Source organism: Schistocerca gregaria, chromosome X (genome assembly GCF_023897955.1).
Source record: "Schistocerca gregaria isolate iqSchGreg1 chromosome X, iqSchGreg1.2, whole genome shotgun sequence".
Taxonomy (NCBI): Eukaryota; Metazoa; Arthropoda; class Insecta; order Orthoptera; family Acrididae; genus Schistocerca; species Schistocerca gregaria.
This window is the reverse complement of record NC_064931.1, coordinates 116,142,465-116,163,860: the sequence shown is the minus strand read 5'-3', so window position 1 is coordinate 116,163,860 and position 21,396 is coordinate 116,142,465. Positions and strand designations below refer to the sequence as shown.

The following is a 21,396-nucleotide window of genomic DNA, read 5'->3' as shown; positions in this document are numbered from 1 at the left end:
GAATAACAAATATTATTCAAAATATTATTCACTTACACAAATAAAAACATTTATTCGTCATCTGCGAATAAAAAGTCTTATGAATATTAGATAAATTTGAAATCCAATGACATTTATTGGTCCAATTCTTTGTCATGTATTAAATGAATGTACCTTTTTTTTCCAAGCCACTTGATACAAACTGCTGAAACTGCTGGCCGCATGCTTCCTCAACGTGTGCAAAGCAAGTGATGGACAGCGAGTGCTGCTGACATGGTTCTGCCATGTGGATGCAGTGCTCTAGCACCTAGGGAATGTGGTCAGCCAGCCATTGTCTTGGAGGGAACATTCTAACTAAGTTATAGTGGAACAAGGAAAAGAAGCATATTCTCAGGTTGGAGTAACCTGGCAGAGAGAAAGCCAATTCTGGAACCTACATTCTTCTCATAAAATCTGATGCCTCACATGATCTCCTTATGCCTCACATGATCTCCTTCCATTTTCCTATTGGTCGAGGTTTGTGACCAAAGCTCTGCCAAGGTGTAAGTTCATTTCAGCAACCTCCCTGTGGGAACCACGCATCATGTGCTAACATGTTGGACGAGGTGGGAGCAGACTCAACAGCAGGAAACTCAGAGCACAGAAGTGAGTTAAAAAATAAAATCTCTAGATAATTTATCCTAACTTTACTTTTTCTCTGCCAAAGCAATATGGCGAAGGCCACTTAATTTTTAGTTTTGGACCTTCGTTTCTGTATGGTGTCGTTTTTAGCTCTTTTTCCACATGCCTGTTTTTAGCTGTCTTCTATTAAGTCAGTTGGGACTGACATATAGTAATTTTATAACTCCTCTCTGTCTTCGTGTTTTATAGTTTTGACTTGGGCGCATGTGACCCCAGTCGTTTTTTGCGCCCTAAAGCAAAACAAAACCAAACAAATCAGATCTGTGACACAACAGCACCTGTTCTGCTTTAAAGAGTGGGTAAGCCTCAGACTTCAACATTCTGTGATTAGGCATGGACTTCTAAAAGCTTATTGCCTAATTATTTCAATAAGTTTCCATAAGATGCTCATGGCAGTAGCACACAAACAGCTTCACTGTTTTTGAGATGCACGTTCCCAGGTTTTTCTGTCAAAGTCACTTATGTCAGTGGATTTCCCCTATTGCAGCCTGTATTGTCACCAGAATGATTCTGATACCCCAATTCTTCTCTACTCTGTTATATACTTACATTACCATGTTACATTCCTGCAATACCACCAGACAGCATTCAATCTTGCTGTAGTCAGTTGTCGTAATGTTTTGGCTCATCAGTGTATGTAATAGGAATTGTGTACTGTACTTCCAAAACTGAACCCATACAATGATGCTTTTCACATAGAGAAGCTACACTTGAGCCACTATTGGACAGTTACAATATTACAATAGGCAACATGATTATGGAACAAGAATGAGTGAACTTGCTCACCTGAAGCTGAGTCATTTCTTCTATTGCCAAATACAGCCGTGGATTCAGAACTTTCAGATCCAAGAGAGGATGATGCTGCACATCAGCCAAGAATGCAGCAGATTTTACAGAAACAGGATATCTTCGAAAATCCCAATTATGTATTACCCTAGCTGGAATGATCCATTCTTCACCTACATGGCATTCAGAACAGAAGTATCCACCACTGAAGGAGCAAACCCTGAAAAAATGATGTAAACGAGAATTTCTTTCAAAAAAGATGAGAAGAAAAACCAACTGCAATTAAATGACAGAAAACATTGCCAAATATCAAGATATCAAAATTACAACATGAATTACCTGTAAAGAACACTAATTTCTAGAAATAAAATAGTTTAACCAGAAAGGGATGTGGAATTGCTAGAAATTAAAATGTCAAACATTTTTATACACTCACAAGGGGTGGAAGTGTAAATTTACAAGTATAGGAGTACAATGGCAAACAGCAAAATCAGCTCATCATTGTACAAATGACAGCCATTATATAACAGCCAGGGTGAGAAATGGAATTATCTTTTACTAGAATCCTCATAGAGCATGCAGCACTGTGGATAAAAGTAAACAATTACAATATCAGAGGAAAATAAGATTCTACTGTAGGAAAGCTGCACATATCCAGACATGCTTTCAAAATGTGCGGGTTGCCATTAAGTTAGATACACGATCTGGTCTGGGTAGTCATCAACCTACACCGATTATAGATGATAACTTGCACAATATTCATTAGACCTCTACATCCTATACACCATGATATTGCTACAGGTGGCATGCTCTGTTGGTGAGAGGTTCAATGATCTGAAAAGCCACAGAGGTGTAGACATATGCCAGTGATAAATTCTTCCATACAATGAGACACATTTGATTGCTCTCTGTCACATACATAGCACTATGTTGTCACTGCCTCTTATATCAGTCCTAAAGGGTGGGGGTGAGGTAAGAGGTGGAGCACTACAGGTCATACATATCACAAATAAGCTTACAATGGAAAGTCCAGGTAAAATATCAACAATATTATGAAAAACATACATTTCTACACATTGCACAGATGAAACACTGAATTGCAGACAGACACAACAAAAAGACAGCTGTAAGTTGAACTTTCAGCCAAAGCCTTCTTCAGAAAGGAAACACACACATTCACACAAACGAGCACACCTCATTCACACATGACTGCTATCTCTGGCCAGAATTCAACTGTGTCAAACTACAGCAGCAATCTGGAATGGAGTGGAAGAAGGGGAGGGATAGCAGGGTAGAGGTGTGGGGGAGAGAGCATGCTGGGACTAGATGGTGGCAAAAAAAGGCTGCTGGGCATAGTGTCAGGAGGCTATGGGGGAGGGAAGAGGGAAACAGGGAGTGGTAAAGCAGAGGAGCAGAGAGGTGGAAAGTCTGGTGGGTGTATTGACAGAGAGCGGTGCACAATGAGAGTGAAGGGACATTAATTGGGAGGGGGGTGTTAGATCGAGGGGAGAGGGTGGGGGCAGAAACTGTTGGGTGGAAGATATGGGTTACAGTAGGTTACCATAGGTTGAGGCTGGGCTGATTTTGAGTGCACAGAATGTGTTGCAAGTATAACTCCCATCCACACTGTTCAGATAAGTGGTGGTAAAAGGGGAAGATACAGATGGCCTGGGTTGTGGGGCAGCCATTGAAATCAAACCTGTTATGTTCAGCTACATGTTGTGCCACAGGGTGGCTCACTCTGCTCTTGGCCACAGTTTGGTAGTGGTCGTACATCCTGGCAGACAGGTGGTCATGCCATTATAAAAAGCTGAGTAATGATTACAGCAGAGCTGGTGTATGACATGGCTGCTTCCACAGATGGTCCAGCCTCTGATGGGGTAGGACAAGCCTGTGATAGGACTGGAATAGGAAGTGCTGGGAGGGTTGATTGGGCAGGTCTTGAATATGGGTCGTCCACAGGGACATGATCCCTGTGGCAAGGGGTTGGGACTGGGTGGCCTGACTGCAGAGGAGAGATTTTTTTGTGTGGAAGGGATGGCAGCTATCAAAATGGAGGTGTGGTTAGTGGGTTTAATATGGACGGATATGTGGGTGGAACCATTGATGTGTAATAGTCTTTTTGTTGTGCCTGTCTGCAACTCAATGTGTCATCTTTACAGTGAGTAGCAATCCATCCTTTTCACAAATAAACTTCTTTCTACCTTGTTCACTCAGTTCTCAGTTTCTGTGGAACTAGACTATTTCTGCCACTTTTTGCAATGTAGGGATTGAGACACTCACACATACACCATTGATTATGAGAGTTCCTCAAGTGTTCATGGACGTTTGATGTGGCTTCACAGAAGGAAACTGCATATACAGATCTGTGAATGGGAGAAAGGAGGAAGATTAGGGTTTATTGCCTCACTGATGATGAGAATATTAGAGACATTAAACAAATTTTATTTGAAAAAGAATGGGGAAGGAAACTGGCAGCAATCTTAAACAAGCACTATAATTTGCTTTAAGCCACATACATGCAAGTTCATTTTCCGTGGATATATAAATCATTATGAAATTGTCCAATAATTAACAAATACCCTGAATTAAAGGAAGATTAGGGTTTCACATACCATCTTGTATTAACTATGATGACATAACAGACAGACTATCCTTTAATGAATGCAGTAGTTCAGCTTAAGGACAATGGACACTTAGCACAATAAATACATCACAGTCATTACAGTATATCAGATGGAAAATAGAGAAGGAAGGAAGGAAGGTAGGAAAGAAGATTAAGGTGTAAGATCTTATCGATAATGGGGCCATTCGAGGCAGAACAGGAGCTCAGACTAAGGAAGGATGTGGTAGGAAATCAACCATCTCATCATTTGCCCTCAAGAAATTTAGGGTAAACCATGGAAAACCTAAATCTGTATAGCTGCTGACTTGCAAATGCAATGATTAAAAAAGTGAAGCAGTATAGTACCGTTGGCTGGAAGACCCTGAAGGTGGCTTCAGCTGCCATAATGGACAAATTTTCCTGTCCCACACATACAATGGCACCTTTCCTTCGCAAAGTGAGAGAATTGTGCACATAAGTATATCTGGTAAGTGCAGGTAACTGTAGGTATTTGTGTTGGATGATGATGAGAAAAGGCAGAGGATGAAACCCAGTGCTGGCAGATAGCCTACTCCTCTCAAATAGCACCAAGAGGGCTGCTGAGCTTAACATCCCCATCTGATGGATGGATCACCATCAACTGTACCATGTGCCCTTGCTTCACGAGTGACTGAGGAGAGGTTTTGGAATTTAATCCAGGACATGGGTGTAAAGACTGGTTGACACTGACTTTACACCAACATCCCTCCTCCCTTTTACCATAAGGCAAAGGGAAAACAACCCACAGTGTGTGGCATAGTCAAGTATTTACCCAGTCGAGTACTGACCAGTATCAATGTTGCTTAACTGCAGTGATTTGATGAGAACTGGTGTATTCAATAGGCAAGACCATTGGATAATACAATGATTAAAAAGGAAAAAGCAAGAAAAACATGTTACAAACTGAAATGAGCATTAGATAAGGTCCAGCATACAACAGTGAAAAACAAGAATTAACTGCAAACAAAATAATGAGGAATAATAATAATAATAATAATAATAATAATAATAATAATAATAATAATAATAATAATAATAATAATTGCTACTGAAAGTGTTCGGAGACAATTTGTCAAATCTGTCACAAAGTGATCAACAGCATGAAATATGCACTAGAGTTACATAAATATGTTCCTAGAATTATGTCAAAAGTTTTCAGTCTTACAAGCTAAAGTATGGAAGATTGCTGACTTCACATTAAAATTAAATGAAACATTATCATATATATAGTTAAAGGCTACCCAGCCATTGACCTTCGTCTGTGCGAATGCGCACAAGTTGCCCAAACTCTTACGGGAATCGCCAAAGAGTGCACGAGTAATGAGTGGATGGGCAAATGTCTCTAAGGTACATTACATATGTAGAATTGTGGACAGTTGGGAATGTGAGTCTCATGGGAAGTGTGCAAGGGATAAGTCACTGCAGTCGCGTTATTCATCTGTGTCCTCAGTGGCTCAGATGGATAGAGTGTCTGCCATGTAAGCAGGAGATCCCAGGTTCGAGTCCCGGTCAGGGCACATGTTTTCAGCTGTCCACATCGAGGAATGTCAACAACACCTGTCGGCAGCTGAGGGTTTCAGTTAGTCATCATTTATTCCAGGGAAATGCTGCACGGTCATCAACAGTATTCTGTTCTTTCGAGAACAGTTACTGTCTTCATATATATTATCATATTTCATACACAATATCATTGCCAGCTATGTTAAAATTTGTCCAGTGGTATAGCAGACCTGAGCTTTGAGTCACTAACTGTACTTTGGTAAGTCTTTCATTGGCAGACAGTCACCCTTTATGAAGGGTAGTCACAAAGTTTAAATTATCACCTTAAAAAATTAAAGTTACATAATTATTTTTTACAAAATTATTTAGGCTTTTTCAGCCACTTGCTGACAGACTGCCTGTTAGCTTCCGTCTCGAGTTCTTCAGCCGACATTCAATTGATGATTTTTCTGACTTTTCGCCAGCACAAGTGGCTGACATGGTCAAGGTTTCACCCTCCACTGTGGGTGGCTCATTGGAACTGAGCTCACAGCTGCAGCTCACACACGCCTGTCAGGCCAACATATGACGCCTTTTTCCTGGTCATTAACACTGTGGTTTTGCCTTTGCTACCTGCAATGGTCATTCACTTCAGCATGGGTACCAAGGATACACTCACATTGAAACTTTCCTCTTTCTTGTCATATTTGAGGATCTCTAGGGCTTTTCTGAACAAGTGTGCTTGGTTGCCCTTCTCCACAGCAAGGACTCCTGTGCTGGCAAATTTATTATGTGATTGGCTCACACAGTACCATGGGTGATTTCTCCACCTGTCCCCAACTGCAGTACACCCCAACTCATTATGCTCAGGATAGTCACATATGCTGCTTCTTTAGGCTACAAAATTTCATGATTATCCCCTCACCCCTTCCCCCTATTCTCCTGACTTAGCACCTAGTGTCTTCTTTCTCAGTCCTCAGATAGGGAAAACATTGTGTGGAATGCATTTCTAGAATGACAATGAGATAAATGTTGAGGTAGAATGTTTCCTGAACATCCAAAATGCAAATGTCTCCAATCAATGTCTCCATCAAGTGACCCATTGTTGGGAAATATGTGCCATGTTGTAGGGTAAATATGCAGAGGACTAACACCATAACCAAGCTTCATGGTCACAACTTGATTGTTTTCATGGTGGCAATTAAAACTTTATGACTATCTCGTGTACACTGTTCTTCATGAGAGCACACAGCTCAATGGTTAACAGTCAATATATGAACAGCATGGGGTGAAGGTCACTTCATCACCCGCAGTCCCATACTTGGCATACAATTAATGCAGCAATTATCACAATAGATAAATCTTGTGAGGGTCATTCCATAAGTCATGGTAACTATGGTATCTCATGTGAATGTATGGCAATGCTGTAATCACAGTAAATACATTTGGAAGTCTGTGGCAAACATTACCAAAAGCAACTGACAGTTTGTGACTGCACACAAAGATGGCTTGGTATTAGTGCCTGAAACATTCAATGTGAGGTTGATTGTGCTACAAGATGGATCCTCCCCATCTACTCTACTCATCAGACCTCAACCAATGTAACTTTAACCTCATTCCACAACCAAGGAAACCCTTGTGTGGGACGTACTATGCAAGCAGAGTGAATGGCTTCCTGGCATTTTGGCAACAGGTGGCACACACTGATGGCAGTGCCAATGACATTCAACGACTTTCCCACTGCTGGAAATGCTGTATGCACTGTGGGACTATTTCGACACACAAAAGTTGATTTTGATTCATTCTTGTTCCATTTGTACTCATGCACATTAAATTTACATAGAGTTCCAATGCATGTATTCCATTTCAATCTCTGCTGTGACATTCTGTACTGGAACCCTATTTTATGTCAGCATTCAGATACACACTGCCATACTACTTCAATGCATATCGTGGAATTCTCATGTTGTCGCATTATCACAAGATATACCATAGTTGTCACGACTTATGGAATGACCTTTGTACATATCCCCTTGAGCATAAGTTACTGTTTTTGGAAGGCTAACCATACATCTTATACCATCTTGCTTCACTATTATTGTTCCCTATACTTCCAGCAAAACACACACACACACACACACACACACACACACACACACACACACACACATACATACAAATCTTATAACAGCTTCCTACCAAGTGCTCCACTCCTATCCCTCCAACTTTCACCACTAATTCATACATTATATTTTAAGAGCTGCTGTTTAGCGTTAGGAGACTACAACCATAACCAATGAATAAGAGATACATGCTGTGTTACAGACAGATAATTCCTGTCAAAAGTGAATGGAATAATTTCTCTTGACAATGACTGAGACACTGTCAGACCTAATACTGGAAGTTTAGCAAGAGATAGGCGGGATACACTATGTCAGTGCATTTTAAGGCCAGATTATAGGTGGCTGACAAACACGACATCCCATTTCTGAGGTCTTACATACAATGACATTTTCGTGTGACACAGAGTCAAGGTTGTAATTTGAGTGTCTTGACTCAGGGAAACTGCAGAAGAAATTTGCCGAGAAATGAGCCACATTCTTTCTAAATCTAAGTCACCGACTTCAAACATTACAAGAGCTGAGCCCAATGATCTTCGTGAACTCTGCAAGGATCAACACGTCAAAGTCCTGCCAGCTGACAAGGGAAATGCAGCCGTCATTATTTGGTTGATGCTGGAGGAGGAGACATATCAAAAACTGTCAAAGGACCCAAATTCAAGAATAATGAGGAAGACGTCAGAGTTTCTCAAGAGGTCTTCGCTGGAAGAGAATGTCATCAAAAATCTCTTCCTTTTCCCTCAGGCACCTTGACTACCTACATTGTGTGGCCTTCCAAAGGTTCACAAGAAGAACACTCCTCTACGCCCCATTGTGAACACCATTGCACTGCCGACTTACAGGCTCGCAAACATCTTGCCAACCTCCTTATCCCACACGTTGGTCACTGTGTGCACCACATCAAGAATACAGCTGACTTCATCAGTCTTGGAGAAGGGGATATTATGGTCAGCTTTGATGTAGTGTCATTGTTCACACGTATTCCCATTAAAGACTCTATATATCTGTCACCCAGTTATTTGATGACAGTGTTGTGGATTTACTCAAGCATACTCTGGCGTCATCGTATTTGTGGTATGATGGAGAATAGAATATTTCAACCAGACAGACGGCGTTGGGATGGGAAGCCCATTAGCTCCAGTTGCAGCCAGGCTGTTCATGGAGTGCTTTGAAAACATCACCCTGGATATGGCTCCTGAGAAGCTTAGTTTCTTTTATCGTTACGATGACGACACATTCACTGTCTGGCCTCATGGACATGAAAAAATGGGAGAATTCTTGGAGCACTTCAACAAAATCCATGACAAAATCAAGTTCATAATGGAGACAGAGACAGATGGTGCCTTGCCGTTCCTTGATGTCCTCATCTGCCACAAAGCAAATGGGTGTCTCAGCCACAGCATTTACCGGAAGCCCGCCTACACTGACCGATACCTGCATGCTAACAGCTATCACCATCCATCGCGGGAAAGTTCTGTTCTGAGGAGCTTAGTGCATTGAGCTGAAACTGTCTCAGAGTCTGAAAACTTGCCGAAGGAACTGAGCCACTAATGAAAAGTATTCAAGGAAAATGGCTACAACAAATGCCAGATTTCACAGGCTATCTCTCCAAAAATACGTAAGCAGAAAGACTCCAGGGAGGATTCGAAGAAGTTTGCATTCTTGCCGTTCTGTGGCTCATTAACAGGAAATATAAGCCAGCTCCTAAAGAGGCATAAAATCAATTCGGTCTTCAGGGCTCTGGCAAAAATTCGACAACTCTTGAGGCCTATGAAACACGACACAGGCCTCAGAATGTCAGGAGAATATAAAATATCATGTGGGTGTGGACAGTTCTACACTCCTGGAAATTGAAATAAGAACACCGTGAATTCATTGTCCCAGGAAGGGGAAACTTTATTGACACATTCCTGGGGTCAGATACATCACAGGATCACACTGACAGAACCACAGGCACATAGACACAGGCAACAGAGCATGCACAATGTCGGCACTAGTACAGTGTATATCCACCTTTCGTAGCAATGCAGGCTGCTATTCTCCCATGGAGACGATCGTAGAGATGCTGGATGTAGTCCTTTGGAACGGCTTGCCATGCCATTTCCACCTGGCGCCTCAGTTGGACCAGCGTTCGTGCTGGACGTGCAGACCGCGTGAGACGACGCTTCATCCAGTCCCAAACATGCTCAATGGGGGAGAGATCCGGAGATCTTGCTGGCCAGGGTAGTTGACTTACACCTTCTAGAGCACGTTGGGTGGCACGGGATACATGCAGACATGCATTGTCCTGTTGGAACAGCAAGTTCCCTTGCCGGTCTAGGAATGGTAGAACGATGGGTTCGATGACGGTTTGGATGTACCGTGCACTATTCAGTGTCCCCTCGACGATCACCAGAGGTGTACGGCCAGTGTAGGAGATCGCTCCCCACACCATGATGCCGAGTGTTGGCCCTGTGTGCCTCGGTCGTATGCAGTCCTGATTGTGGCGCTCACCTGCACGGCGCCAAACACGCATACGACCATCATTGGCACCAAGGCAGAAGCGACTCTCATCGCTGAAGACAACACGTCTCCATTCGTCCCTCCATTCACGCCTGTCGCGACACCACTGGAGGCGGGCTGCACGATGTTGGGGTGAGAGCGGAAGATGGCCTAACGGTGTGCGGGACCGTAGCCCAGCTTCATGGAGACGGTTGCGAATGGTCCTTGCCGATACCCCAGGAGCAACAGTGTCCCTAATTTGCTGGGAAATGGCGGTGCGGTCCCCTACGGCACTGCGTAGGATTCTACGGTCTTGGCGTGCATCCGTGTGTTGCTGCGGTCCGGTCCCAGGTCGACGGGCACGTGCACCTTCCGCCGACCACTGGTGACAACATCGATGTACTGTGGAGACCTCACGCCCCACGTGTTGAGCAATTCAGCAGTACGTCCACCCGGCCTCCCGCATGCCCACTATACGCCCTTGCTCAAAGTCCGTGAACTGCACATACGGTTCACGTCCACGCTGTCGCGGCATGCTACCAGTGTTAAAGACTGCAATGGAGCTCCGTATGCCACAGCAAACTGGCTGACACTGACGGCGGCGGTGCACAAATGCTGCGCAGCTAGCGCCATTCGACGGCCAACACTGCGGTTCCTGGTGTGTCCGCTGTGCCGTGCGTGTGATCATTGCTTGTACAGCCCTCTCGCAGTGTCCGGAGCAAGTATGGTGGCTCTGACACACCGGTGTCAATGTGTTCTTTTTTCCATTTCCAGGAGTGTATATCGGGCAGACAGTGCATACCATTGAACAGCACTGTGTAGGACATGAGAGATGTTTTTGTCAATGGTACCCAGAGCAAACAGCAGTAGCAGAGCACACATTAGAAAACGGTCATCATATTGCATTCGACGAGACATCTATTATCACACGGACTAACAGTTTTTGGGATAGCATAATAAAAGAAGCGAATGAAATAAAAATTTGTGACAATACACTCAATAAAGATGGCAGCCTGTAGCTAAGCACAGTGTGGGATCCGGCCACTGGAAGGTTGACATGGGCATGGCAGCCGCACAATGCATACATTACCATATATGGTGCTGGACTGAGTACCATTGACGTCACGGAAGGCAGCGCGGCTAAATAAGGACAGCAGCAGCAACCAGAAGACAGTCACCACTTGGCAACGGCTGAGGATTACTCAGCCGAAAGCTTGTGGATTTCAAACCACTTGACATGGCTGGAAGCCCGAGAAACCTTTATTAATACTGTAATCAGTTTGGCCATTCATGAATGGTCTTCATATTTGTGTTGGCTGTCAGTTGTCCTACAATGCCGACTGCCAACATTTTATGCAGTGCCATGTACTGCAGAAAACACTTATAACCATTGTCTGGCATTGCTAGTAACACAGCTACTCTAATAACACATATGGAATGCTGTGTAATCATTGTTTTGAACTTAATTACAAATAAATGTTTGTAAAAGTTTTCTGCATTGAAGCTAAAATATAAAGGAAATGGCTTAATATACAATAGAAATTTATATGTTTTACAGTTAAAACTTTACATACCTAAAAAAATGTTACTGACTAACCTAGGGAAATTCGTTAACAAATTAGTGGGTTACATTCTGTGGGATTTTGTGGACACCAAAGATGGGGTGTAGTATGTCGCTGATTACCTAGTAATGTGGATGCCTTATTGATAATGACCAAAGATACTGTGCTTCTGTCATACTGCCTTTGGTTTGGCCATGTATGATCTTCATATTTGTATTGTTTGCAAGTCTTCCCTCAGTACAGAACTGTCAGCACGGGGTGTCAGAGCACCCATGTGAACTACACCAAAATCTTTTCCACAGCTCAAAAGTGACAGTGTGATAGAGCACCTCCAACATAGGGATTGTTGGACTTACTTTTTTGAAGAGGGAGGAACCATAGTTACTGTGACATGAGTATGATACATCAAAATGTTAAACAACTTTCATCATTCTGAACTTGAAAGGCGTCATGTGAATATGAGAGAAATGTGGTTCCAACAGGATGGTACCACAGCTCATGTGGTGAGAGCATTAATGAAAGTAGTTCGACATATGTTCCCAGGACATGTCATTTCACGGTATGGTCGTGTCCTTGAACCCTACACTCACCCGATCTATTGATCTGTGAGTTTTCTTTGCCGTGCTACTTGCAATCAAGAGTGTGCATTAACAAGCACTGCACAATCAATGATCTCAAAATTTCCATTTGTCCAGAAATTGTAGCTGCACTGAATAAAATGTTGGAGAGAGCCATGTGTAATTTCCAGGAGACGATCCAAATTTTTATGTCCAGCAGGAAGGACATCAGGCCTCAAAAACAGTATTTTACAAACCTAATTAAGGTAATTAGATTCCAAAAATGCAAAAAGTAATATAACTGAATGCAAGACATTTTGAAAATAAAACCAAGTTTCAGTGACTCAATAGTGAAAAACATGCTTTTCCTTTGCTCCAGCCTGTATTAAGGTTTATATTATACTGTATGACATGTATTACACACATTGTATCCTATTGGCTAAAGGTGATGTAGGATGACGGGCAAGGAGCAGGGCTTCTGCTATTAAACTCCTGGACACAGCCACACAGTTGGTGGTATCCACAGTTCCCTTGTCTCCACACACTATCACTGGGTATAACATCACATAATTCCTGTTACATGTTTCCTTCTATTCTACTGCACTCTAAAAAACAGAGTACGATCCAAAGGTGACCCACATCAGGTCGAAAATAGTCACCAATTATGAATAAAAGTGTTTTTATGCACTCAAGACTGTTCTATATAATATTTTATTACTACATTTTATTACTATATCATTCATATTTTTGCTAAATCTTCCAAGATGAGGGACTACTGCCAATAAAGAAAACTATTCACTAAAATTTTGGTCCCTTTGTCTGTGAGACATCTTCAGGGATAAAATGACACCAAACATCTCTGAAGATGTTTCTTCCAGATGGGGACAAAAAGTTATTTAATTGTTTTGTGCCATCAGCTACATCTGCAAACCCAGAACTTTCAAGAGAATTAAACATCATCCATGAAACCCTTCACTACATATCACTGAAAAGCATTACCTTGCCATAGGGTACAGCACCCACTGCCCCACACAGCAACCACTGAACACTGCACAGCACAGGGTACAGCAATTAGCATGGGAGCAGAATCATCATCATTTAACACACAATGAATGGAAAAAGATTACTTGAAGTCATGAGCTGTAGTACGTGGCAGTTCACTCTGCTGACAGGGTATGTGTATGTTGGAAATCACAGGAGACAATACACCCTGCTTGCCAACAAGGCACCATTCAGGCAGCCAGTTGAGGTATTCTCACATGGGTGATGTTTACATGGGATGAAATGAGGTTCCTGATACTTCAGTCATTGCCTCTCATTAACAAAAGATAAATGGGCCTTATGTCTAAATCATTTACATTGATTTGTTTGTCTACATCGCAACAGTCCACCATGCCATCACTTCTAAATTTCATTAAAATGTGCTCTGGTCCTAGCTCTGATGGTTAATTATGAGTTATGGACAGCATGTGAGTGTTCATGGCTCAAGATGAATTGATTTCTGCGTGTCATGGAGTCCATGACATGCTATGATGCTGCTGTCACCACGGTAAAAGGTGTCCTACATGATATTTGGGAGTTGTTCCCATTTCAACTACAGGTGTGAGTAACATGGATCTATGACACAGGACAGGGAGGCCAGGCAACTAAACCAATGAAACCCATAAGTGTGAACTAAAAGCTTAGTGTCAATATCAGTTATTATGTGAGACACACACTACAGCTATTCATCTCACAAAAACTATTTCAGGTGTTCAAGACCACTCTGTTGTGAAGTTCTGTTCATCTATAGTGAATGTACTGTCATACACACTTCACCTAGGGGGGGGGGGGAGGGGGGGGGGAAATCCAGTGTAAATAAAAAAGGTTAAGGTCAAGTTAACTAAATTATCCTAACATGATAACCTACAATAATTTCTTAGCCTCCAAGGTATTAAACCAAACACTTATACAAATGGATATCAGTTTATTGTTTGCAAAAACCAAGACAGTTTGAGGCAGCCAATAGTAGTTTCGGTGCTAAACTCAAATGTGATTTAACATAAGCAATACCTACACATCTGCATCGATACTCCACAATCCACCTTATAGTGCATGGCCTGCACACATTTTCAATGGTTTATCAATAAAAGGTTAAGAAAAACAAACAGGATACATCATAACATTGTAAAATTGATGATGGACTTAGACTCCTGTCTTCACCTGAGTGATTCATGAAAAGCAGTTATTCTATGGAGAATAAGCTTTAGGAAGCTCTATGAGTCACTGCCAGAAATCACCAATATCATCTGCAATATATTTCATTTACTGCACTGCACATTTACTAAGTTGCAAATTACTTTCTTTACTGTATTATACTTATAAGAAAGTGTTAAAACTTACATTGTACATATTTCATTATGTATCACACTGTTTAATTATTTTTCAATTTCACATTTTTGAAGTTATATTGCCAAATTGCAAGATGACAAAAAAGTTTACAAAATAAATGTGAATGTCTATCAAACTTATTTTACACAGTTATCTTTTTATTCCAGTAAGAAAGATATAAGTATTTTCAGATGAGGTGGAGTGTGCTCATCCATACCTAGCTTTCCCAGCATTAATTCCAACAGCACTTCCACACCCTCTACAAGTATAATTTTGTGCATCGAGGCCAGTTTCTCTTGCAAGTTTCCCTAGCTGCTGAACGAAACACGTAAATTCCTAAAACACATGTAATGTATACATAAGAAAATCTTTGTTGGTAATTTACACACTACAATCATATATTAAAATAAATTGTAAAATGTATTTCAAAATGACTTGTCCAAATGAAGAGATAGTTGCCTCCACTTTCTTATAGTGCAGTAGAGGAGATTTAAAGAGAAATAAGGAATTAAAGCTATGTAACATCTAGAAACACCAAATTTTGCACTTGTGAAGCAGAAAATGACTTTATAATGCGTACAACTGTATTACTTTTTCCCAATACTTCATTAACTCTTTCCAGATTCTAATGCTGAATGGAAAACAATGGCAGGTTGACATACAATACTAATAATTATAAATTATTATAGTTTAATTGCAGTTCAATATTATTCAAGGGACATTTTTAATATGCGGAATTATATTTTTCATAGCAAATTGTTTTGCAGAGTGAAACTGTTGCCAACGGAGAGGGAAAAGAAAGTTTTGACAGCATTACTAATGTGCTGCCTGATGGACAGCAAAGTCCACTCGCAGGGGGAGAGAAAGAGAGCGAGAGAGTGAGAGAGAGAGAGAGAGAGAGAGAGAGAGAGAGAGAGAGAGAGATAGAGAGAGAGAAACGCCCACACAAATGTCTTCTATTCAGTAAGTCCACATTACTATGACCACCTCAAAATTTGATCTCAGCAGCATATAATACATGAGAACCGCCATATCATAAGTTAGAATGATAGGTATATAAGATATGTATCAACAAAGACAGTTCTATAAGCCCTGCTGCATATGAGGTTCCACAGAGAACATCCATTTGCAAGATACTGTATTTTGCTTTCATTACAAATTGATCCTTGCACATCATACACACCCATAAATAATGAATACCTACCCTTTGTCTGACACAGTCTTTTAGTATGACAGTGAAACATAGCATATTGGTGTAAATCTCCAAGAACAGTTACAAGAAAATGATCAGGACTTTCATGTGCTTCTTTGGCCACCCAGTTCCAGGCCTTGTATGGAAATGAGAATTGGTGGGTCCACTTTGCTAGCCACATTGATTCTGTGAATCCTCTGCTACACAGTCTCAAACAGGTATACAGCTACAGCTACATGTAACAAATTACCAGCAAGCAACTGAATGAGTCACTACCAGTCAGTCTAGCTGTTTTCCATGTTGCACAGTATGGTTACTCTGGGTAGTAGCTGGTGGTCATAATAACGGGATTAAATCACATATATATCACTATTCAGATATAACATTTGTCTGCCAACCCTATCCATATATAACTTCCCAGAAGGTATTGAACTTCCTGAAAGTTTTGAATAGCATGTTCATCACTTTCTTTTCTTTATATTCTCTTCTTTGTGAAATGTAATACAAAGTATTTTAGACTTTTACTTACTTGTCAAATACAAACAATGCATATTACATAGACAAGAATCACGTGGGATGCAAAAATAACAATTTTGTTGAAGAGATTGCTCTCACATACACTGAAGTTAAAAGACACATCATGTTCAGTGGAAAGAAGAGTTACTCATTTTTCAAAACCAGAGGGCCATGTCACAGCCGATTTCCTCAATTTGTGTGTGTGTGTGTGTGTGTGTGTGTGTGTGTGTGTGTGTGTGTGAGAGAGAGAGAGAGAGAGAGAGAGAGAGAGAGAGAGAGAGAGAGAGAGAGAGAGATATGCATAAAATAATATTGTTTGCTAAACATTTAATTGTAAATTATCCCATATATTAACAAATAAAAAATGTACTGAAGCCTCAAAATAAAATAATATTTGCCTATGTATTTACACAAGCTGCATTTATAAATTCTAAACAGTAATTATATTTCACCAATTCAGAACAGTGATCTTACAAAATCCCTATATTGTATTAGTCTACGGATTGCAAGAGATCAGTTGGTCTTTGAACAAATTATTATTATTAATGTTATGTTCATGTTAGCACTTCACACAACATGATGATGACTGCACATTCTATTAAAGTTTGTCCAAGATCATTGTCTTCATTCATATATAGATTTCCTCATGGATTTAGGCTGTTTTCCTTGAACTACTTTGCCTCAAGATTTCTCTGTATACTCTTTTCTTCTTGTTTCCCTACATGCTTTCACCCTAGGTCTGACATCTTTGCCAACCCAGAAATATGGAGATATACTAGGAGAGTGGTGGCAGAGTTTGGCAGATAGTTCCAGTTTCAACTGCTGCACCTCCTGGGGTCACCACAAACACATTGCATGAGATGGCTGTTGGCCCACAAGAGAAAATAAATACTCAGTCTGGTGGATTGGATCAGCAGTTTGTATCTCATTTTTGAATCCTTTGATATGCCAATCTACAAATACAACTTGTACCTCACTTTTCTGGGTCTGGATTTTTATATGGGACTATGTTTGAATAAACAACAACAGGATGAACAACAACAGGAACAAAACCACCACATTCAAACACAGGATGGTTATAATTAAACTTTTGTTACTTGACCCAGTGTAGATGGAAATCTGTTTGCGATACATGCATCCAACTTTATAAAAATGAGGTACTGACAGTGCCCCATCAGAGGTTCGAGTCCTCCCTCGGGCATGTGTGTGTGTTTTTGTTGTTGTTAGGTTAAGTTAGATTACGTAATGTGTAAGCCTAGGGACGGATGACCTCAGCAGTTAATGGTCCCATAGTACCTTACCACAAATTTCCAAAGTTCTGACAGTCCACTGCAGTGATGCTGCTCTTCATGAGTATTGGCGTATTGAAGGAATATGGGGAGGTCTTCCTTATACACTGGGGTTGAAGAACATTATTCTGAAGTTTGAATTAACTAGAGATATGGGAGCTGCTCCTGGGGGAAGCCCGTGGCCAATTACACCACAAATCTTGAAGAAATTACCGTTGCGATGGCTGAGAATGCTAGACACAATGTGTGAACTTCAAGAAGTGCACTAGCAGTGTCAGGACAGCTGAACATTCCTCAGTTCACCATCTGAAAAGTGCTGTGAACAACTGTTCATGAAGTTCCCCTAAATGGTGAACACGTCACTGTGTGGTGGGGCTTCACAGCATAGTTCATGAATGATCCAATTTCTTTGAGGAACTTGGGCCCTAAGGACCAAGAACCTGCAGCATGAATGGCACATGTTATGTGATCTTCTTTGCAAACACATGATCCCTGCTCTTTGAGAGAGAAGTGCTTTGGGCTCAACTGTTTTGATGCATGTTGGAGATTCACCTCACACTGCTCATGAAGACACTTGTTTACACTGTAATACATTAGGAGAAAACTGAATCATTGATCAATCTTTCCAAATTATGTGAACACCGAGATCATCACATTTGAACCTAAGCAATTTCTGGCTGCGGGGATACCTGAAGGACGGGTTTATCGGTGGGACACTAATGCACATTGGAGACTGAAGATGAGCATAGTGAGGAAGGTAGCTAATATCCCACTGGAGATGTTTCAAGCAGCAGTAGAGCAATCTCTAATGTGGTTACAAGCCATTGTGGATGCAGATGGTTGTCGCATTGAGCAATATTTGTAACATGGGATGTAAATGTGGTGCACAATTAACAAATGTTACCCTGTCATGTGGAAATTAAATGTCTTTCTTTCAATGGTTTATTTGTTATTGCTCTTCCACAAGTCCTTACAAATGTTTCCATAAAGTTTCACTGTCCTATTATCACTCTTTATTTGTGGGAGCCCTCTCAAGTAGTGAAAATTTACTTAAAACCACCCTATACTATAGAAACAGCAGAATGACCTGCTAGAGCATATAGCAGGGCAAGACAATGTCTGTCAACATCAGCACCACTGGTGTCTACACTTGCACTGTCAGCACTTAGGTTTCTGGGATTTAATGGAACCTTGGAATACATATCTCCAATGGTTTCTGCTGTTTTTCATGGCCAGTACCATTTCTTGTTCTCATGTTCAGTCTACTTTGCTACTGTCCTCTAGCAGCCACATTTACAAGTTGGGTCTACATTACGATCACTCATAGACCTCAATAGCTTGTCATTTGATAGCTGGTGTTGCTTCACTCATTTTGAGACACAAACACATGTAGTGGCTGCTAGACAAAGTTCCAATAAGTGTCAGAAGAATTTGAAGAAGGCATATACACACATCAAAAAATGTTTTGCATCACCTCGGTTCCAAGAGTTCCGGAACCTGTACATAAAACTGGAATAAAGATCAACATAAACATCATTTCCACCCTTTTTATTGCTCATAAAAACCACACATTGCATGTTGTACCACCATACAGTGAGACCTTCAGAGGTGGTGGTCCAGAAAGCAGTCACAGCCAATGCAATTCTATACAGCACAATTCTACAGGTTTTCCTATCATCAAACGTTGACATGTGGCTGTCATCAGTCAAAGCTGCTCACAGTCTGTGTCATACACGGCACTACTCTGCAAAGCATATGCGAGTATCAAATCTCTACTCAAACTGATGATCTAGCTGTTCATCGACAACATGGACGTGGATTTTTTCAAGTGGATATCAGAGCTTCTGTATCCTTAATTAATGATGAACATACTGGCATATTGGCTCACCACCTTTGCAGCCAACTAAAAATTGTCTGGTAACATGTAATAACTAGTCTATTGCTTTAAAAACACAAGTAACAGTCAACATTATGCTAATAACATTTCTTGTAGAGTTTTCACCAGTAGGAACATTCTTTTACAGACTTTGGTTTTCAAATACAAGTTTTAATTAATGTGCTAACTAATAGTATTTTGGTTAGCAACTTGGATGCTTCATGTGAGGAATACTCTGATTTATTTGAATTTACACTAGGCTGTGCACAAAACTTTGAAGCAAACAATTTGATTTCTTCAGATAGTAAGTGGGTAAAAGTGACATACAAAAACAGTATTTAGATAGTGAAAGACCAAGAAAACTAATAAAAGTTTAAATCTAGTACACGGCAAGTGTTCTGAAATTATTTCTGTTATGGATGGTTGAAGTACATTGAACAATATTTGCATAATACAAGAAAACAAAAAGTGTCCTGTGAACAGGATGGGGAGGTAGATTCTCTGACACAGAAAAATAAGGTATCAAATATGATTAGGATCACAATTCATCTGCCAACCTTTATGAGTGGTGCCAAGGCATTATGGGCTGTAGTGAACCAACAAGTGAAAATAATCAATGGACACAAAAGTATTATTCAAGCAACCTTCTTTATAATTGCCCCCTGTTATTCAGACACCAACTCAGTTGCCCGATCTTTGTCCCATAGAGAAAATCAAATATTAAAAGTGACTACAGACAGTAAATGCTGATGGCAGGGTACGAATATGTTGGAAATCACACGAGACAATGCATATGGCTTGCCAACAAGGCACCATTGAGGCAGCTGGCAGAGGTAGTCTCAAGTGGGTGAAGTTAACACAGGCTGAAATGGTGTCCCTATTATGTATGTATGTATGTAACTGCCTTTCATTGGCAAAATCTGAGGGAAAAAATGGTTCAAATGGCTCTGAGCACTATGGAACTTAACATCTGAGGTCATCAGTCCCCTAGAACTTAGAACTGCTTAAACCTAACTAACCTAAGGACATCACACACATCCATGCCCAAGGCACGATTTGAACCTGCGACCGTAGCGGTCTTGCGGTTCCACACTGTAGCACCTAGAACTGCTCAGCCACTCTGGCCGGCAAAGATGAAGGAACATTAGCACAGGAGTGCAGAGAAGTTAAGGATTAAAGCTACATTAAATTTTTCCAAGATAACTACCCAAAGCAGAAATCATACCGAGTACACAAAAAACATCACTGATAACATGCAAGAGCACTTGATTGTGGTTATACAGTACAATGGAGGGATATCCCATTAGATCCAGTATTATTCTTGTATTTCAGAACAACTGAGATACTGCACAGTGTTGAGTACGGTCCTCTCAAGCCCTCTCTTTCCATAATCACATAACTGCGATAGTCGTGGGATTTCTACCATCACTAACAGCAATATCGTGGAATGATAAAACACAATCTCAATATGCTATAATTCTGTCACTGTTGAATTCTTTCACGTGCTAGGTGGCATTTCTCTCTGTTTCACAAAACATAATCTGGTTTTCACACAAACAACCAACAATCTATTCTAATTTTTAAATGTGGAAACCACAGCATAGTGTTCCCTTATGTGAGGAACGCAGATGTGTTACTTCAATCTGTTTTGTGTGGTTGCACGGAATTGCAGATCTTATGAATGTCCAAGCATGAAGTACACTTCATGTATTTTGTATTATCAGTTCACAATGTTGTAATTTTAATCCACACTGCTGTGTATCTTCTGTGCCCTGTCTTTTCATTCCAGGAATAATTATTTTTGTGACCGAGCAAGGTGGCGCAGTGATTAGACACTGGACTCGCATTCGGGAGGGCGACGGTT

At 40.9% G+C, this 21,396-nt stretch overlaps 1 protein-coding gene across 3 annotated transcripts in view; it reads right to left on the bottom strand.

Annotated features, from left to right (window-relative positions):
• Positions 1-21,396, bottom strand: part of LOC126299381 (run domain Beclin-1-interacting and cysteine-rich domain-containing protein) — a 134,962-nt gene that overhangs the window by 36,456 nt on the left and 77,110 nt on the right. For all 3 annotated transcript variants that reach the window (XM_049991246.1, XM_049991247.1, XM_049991248.1), the window contains exons 4-5: positions 14,877-14,995; positions 1,447-1,666 (exon numbers count right to left, since the gene is read on the bottom strand). In XM_049991246.1, coding sequence (XP_049847203.1) covers positions 1,447-1,666; positions 14,877-14,995 — 339 coding nt within the window. The remainder of the gene's footprint in view (positions 1-1,446; positions 1,667-14,876; positions 14,996-21,396) is intronic.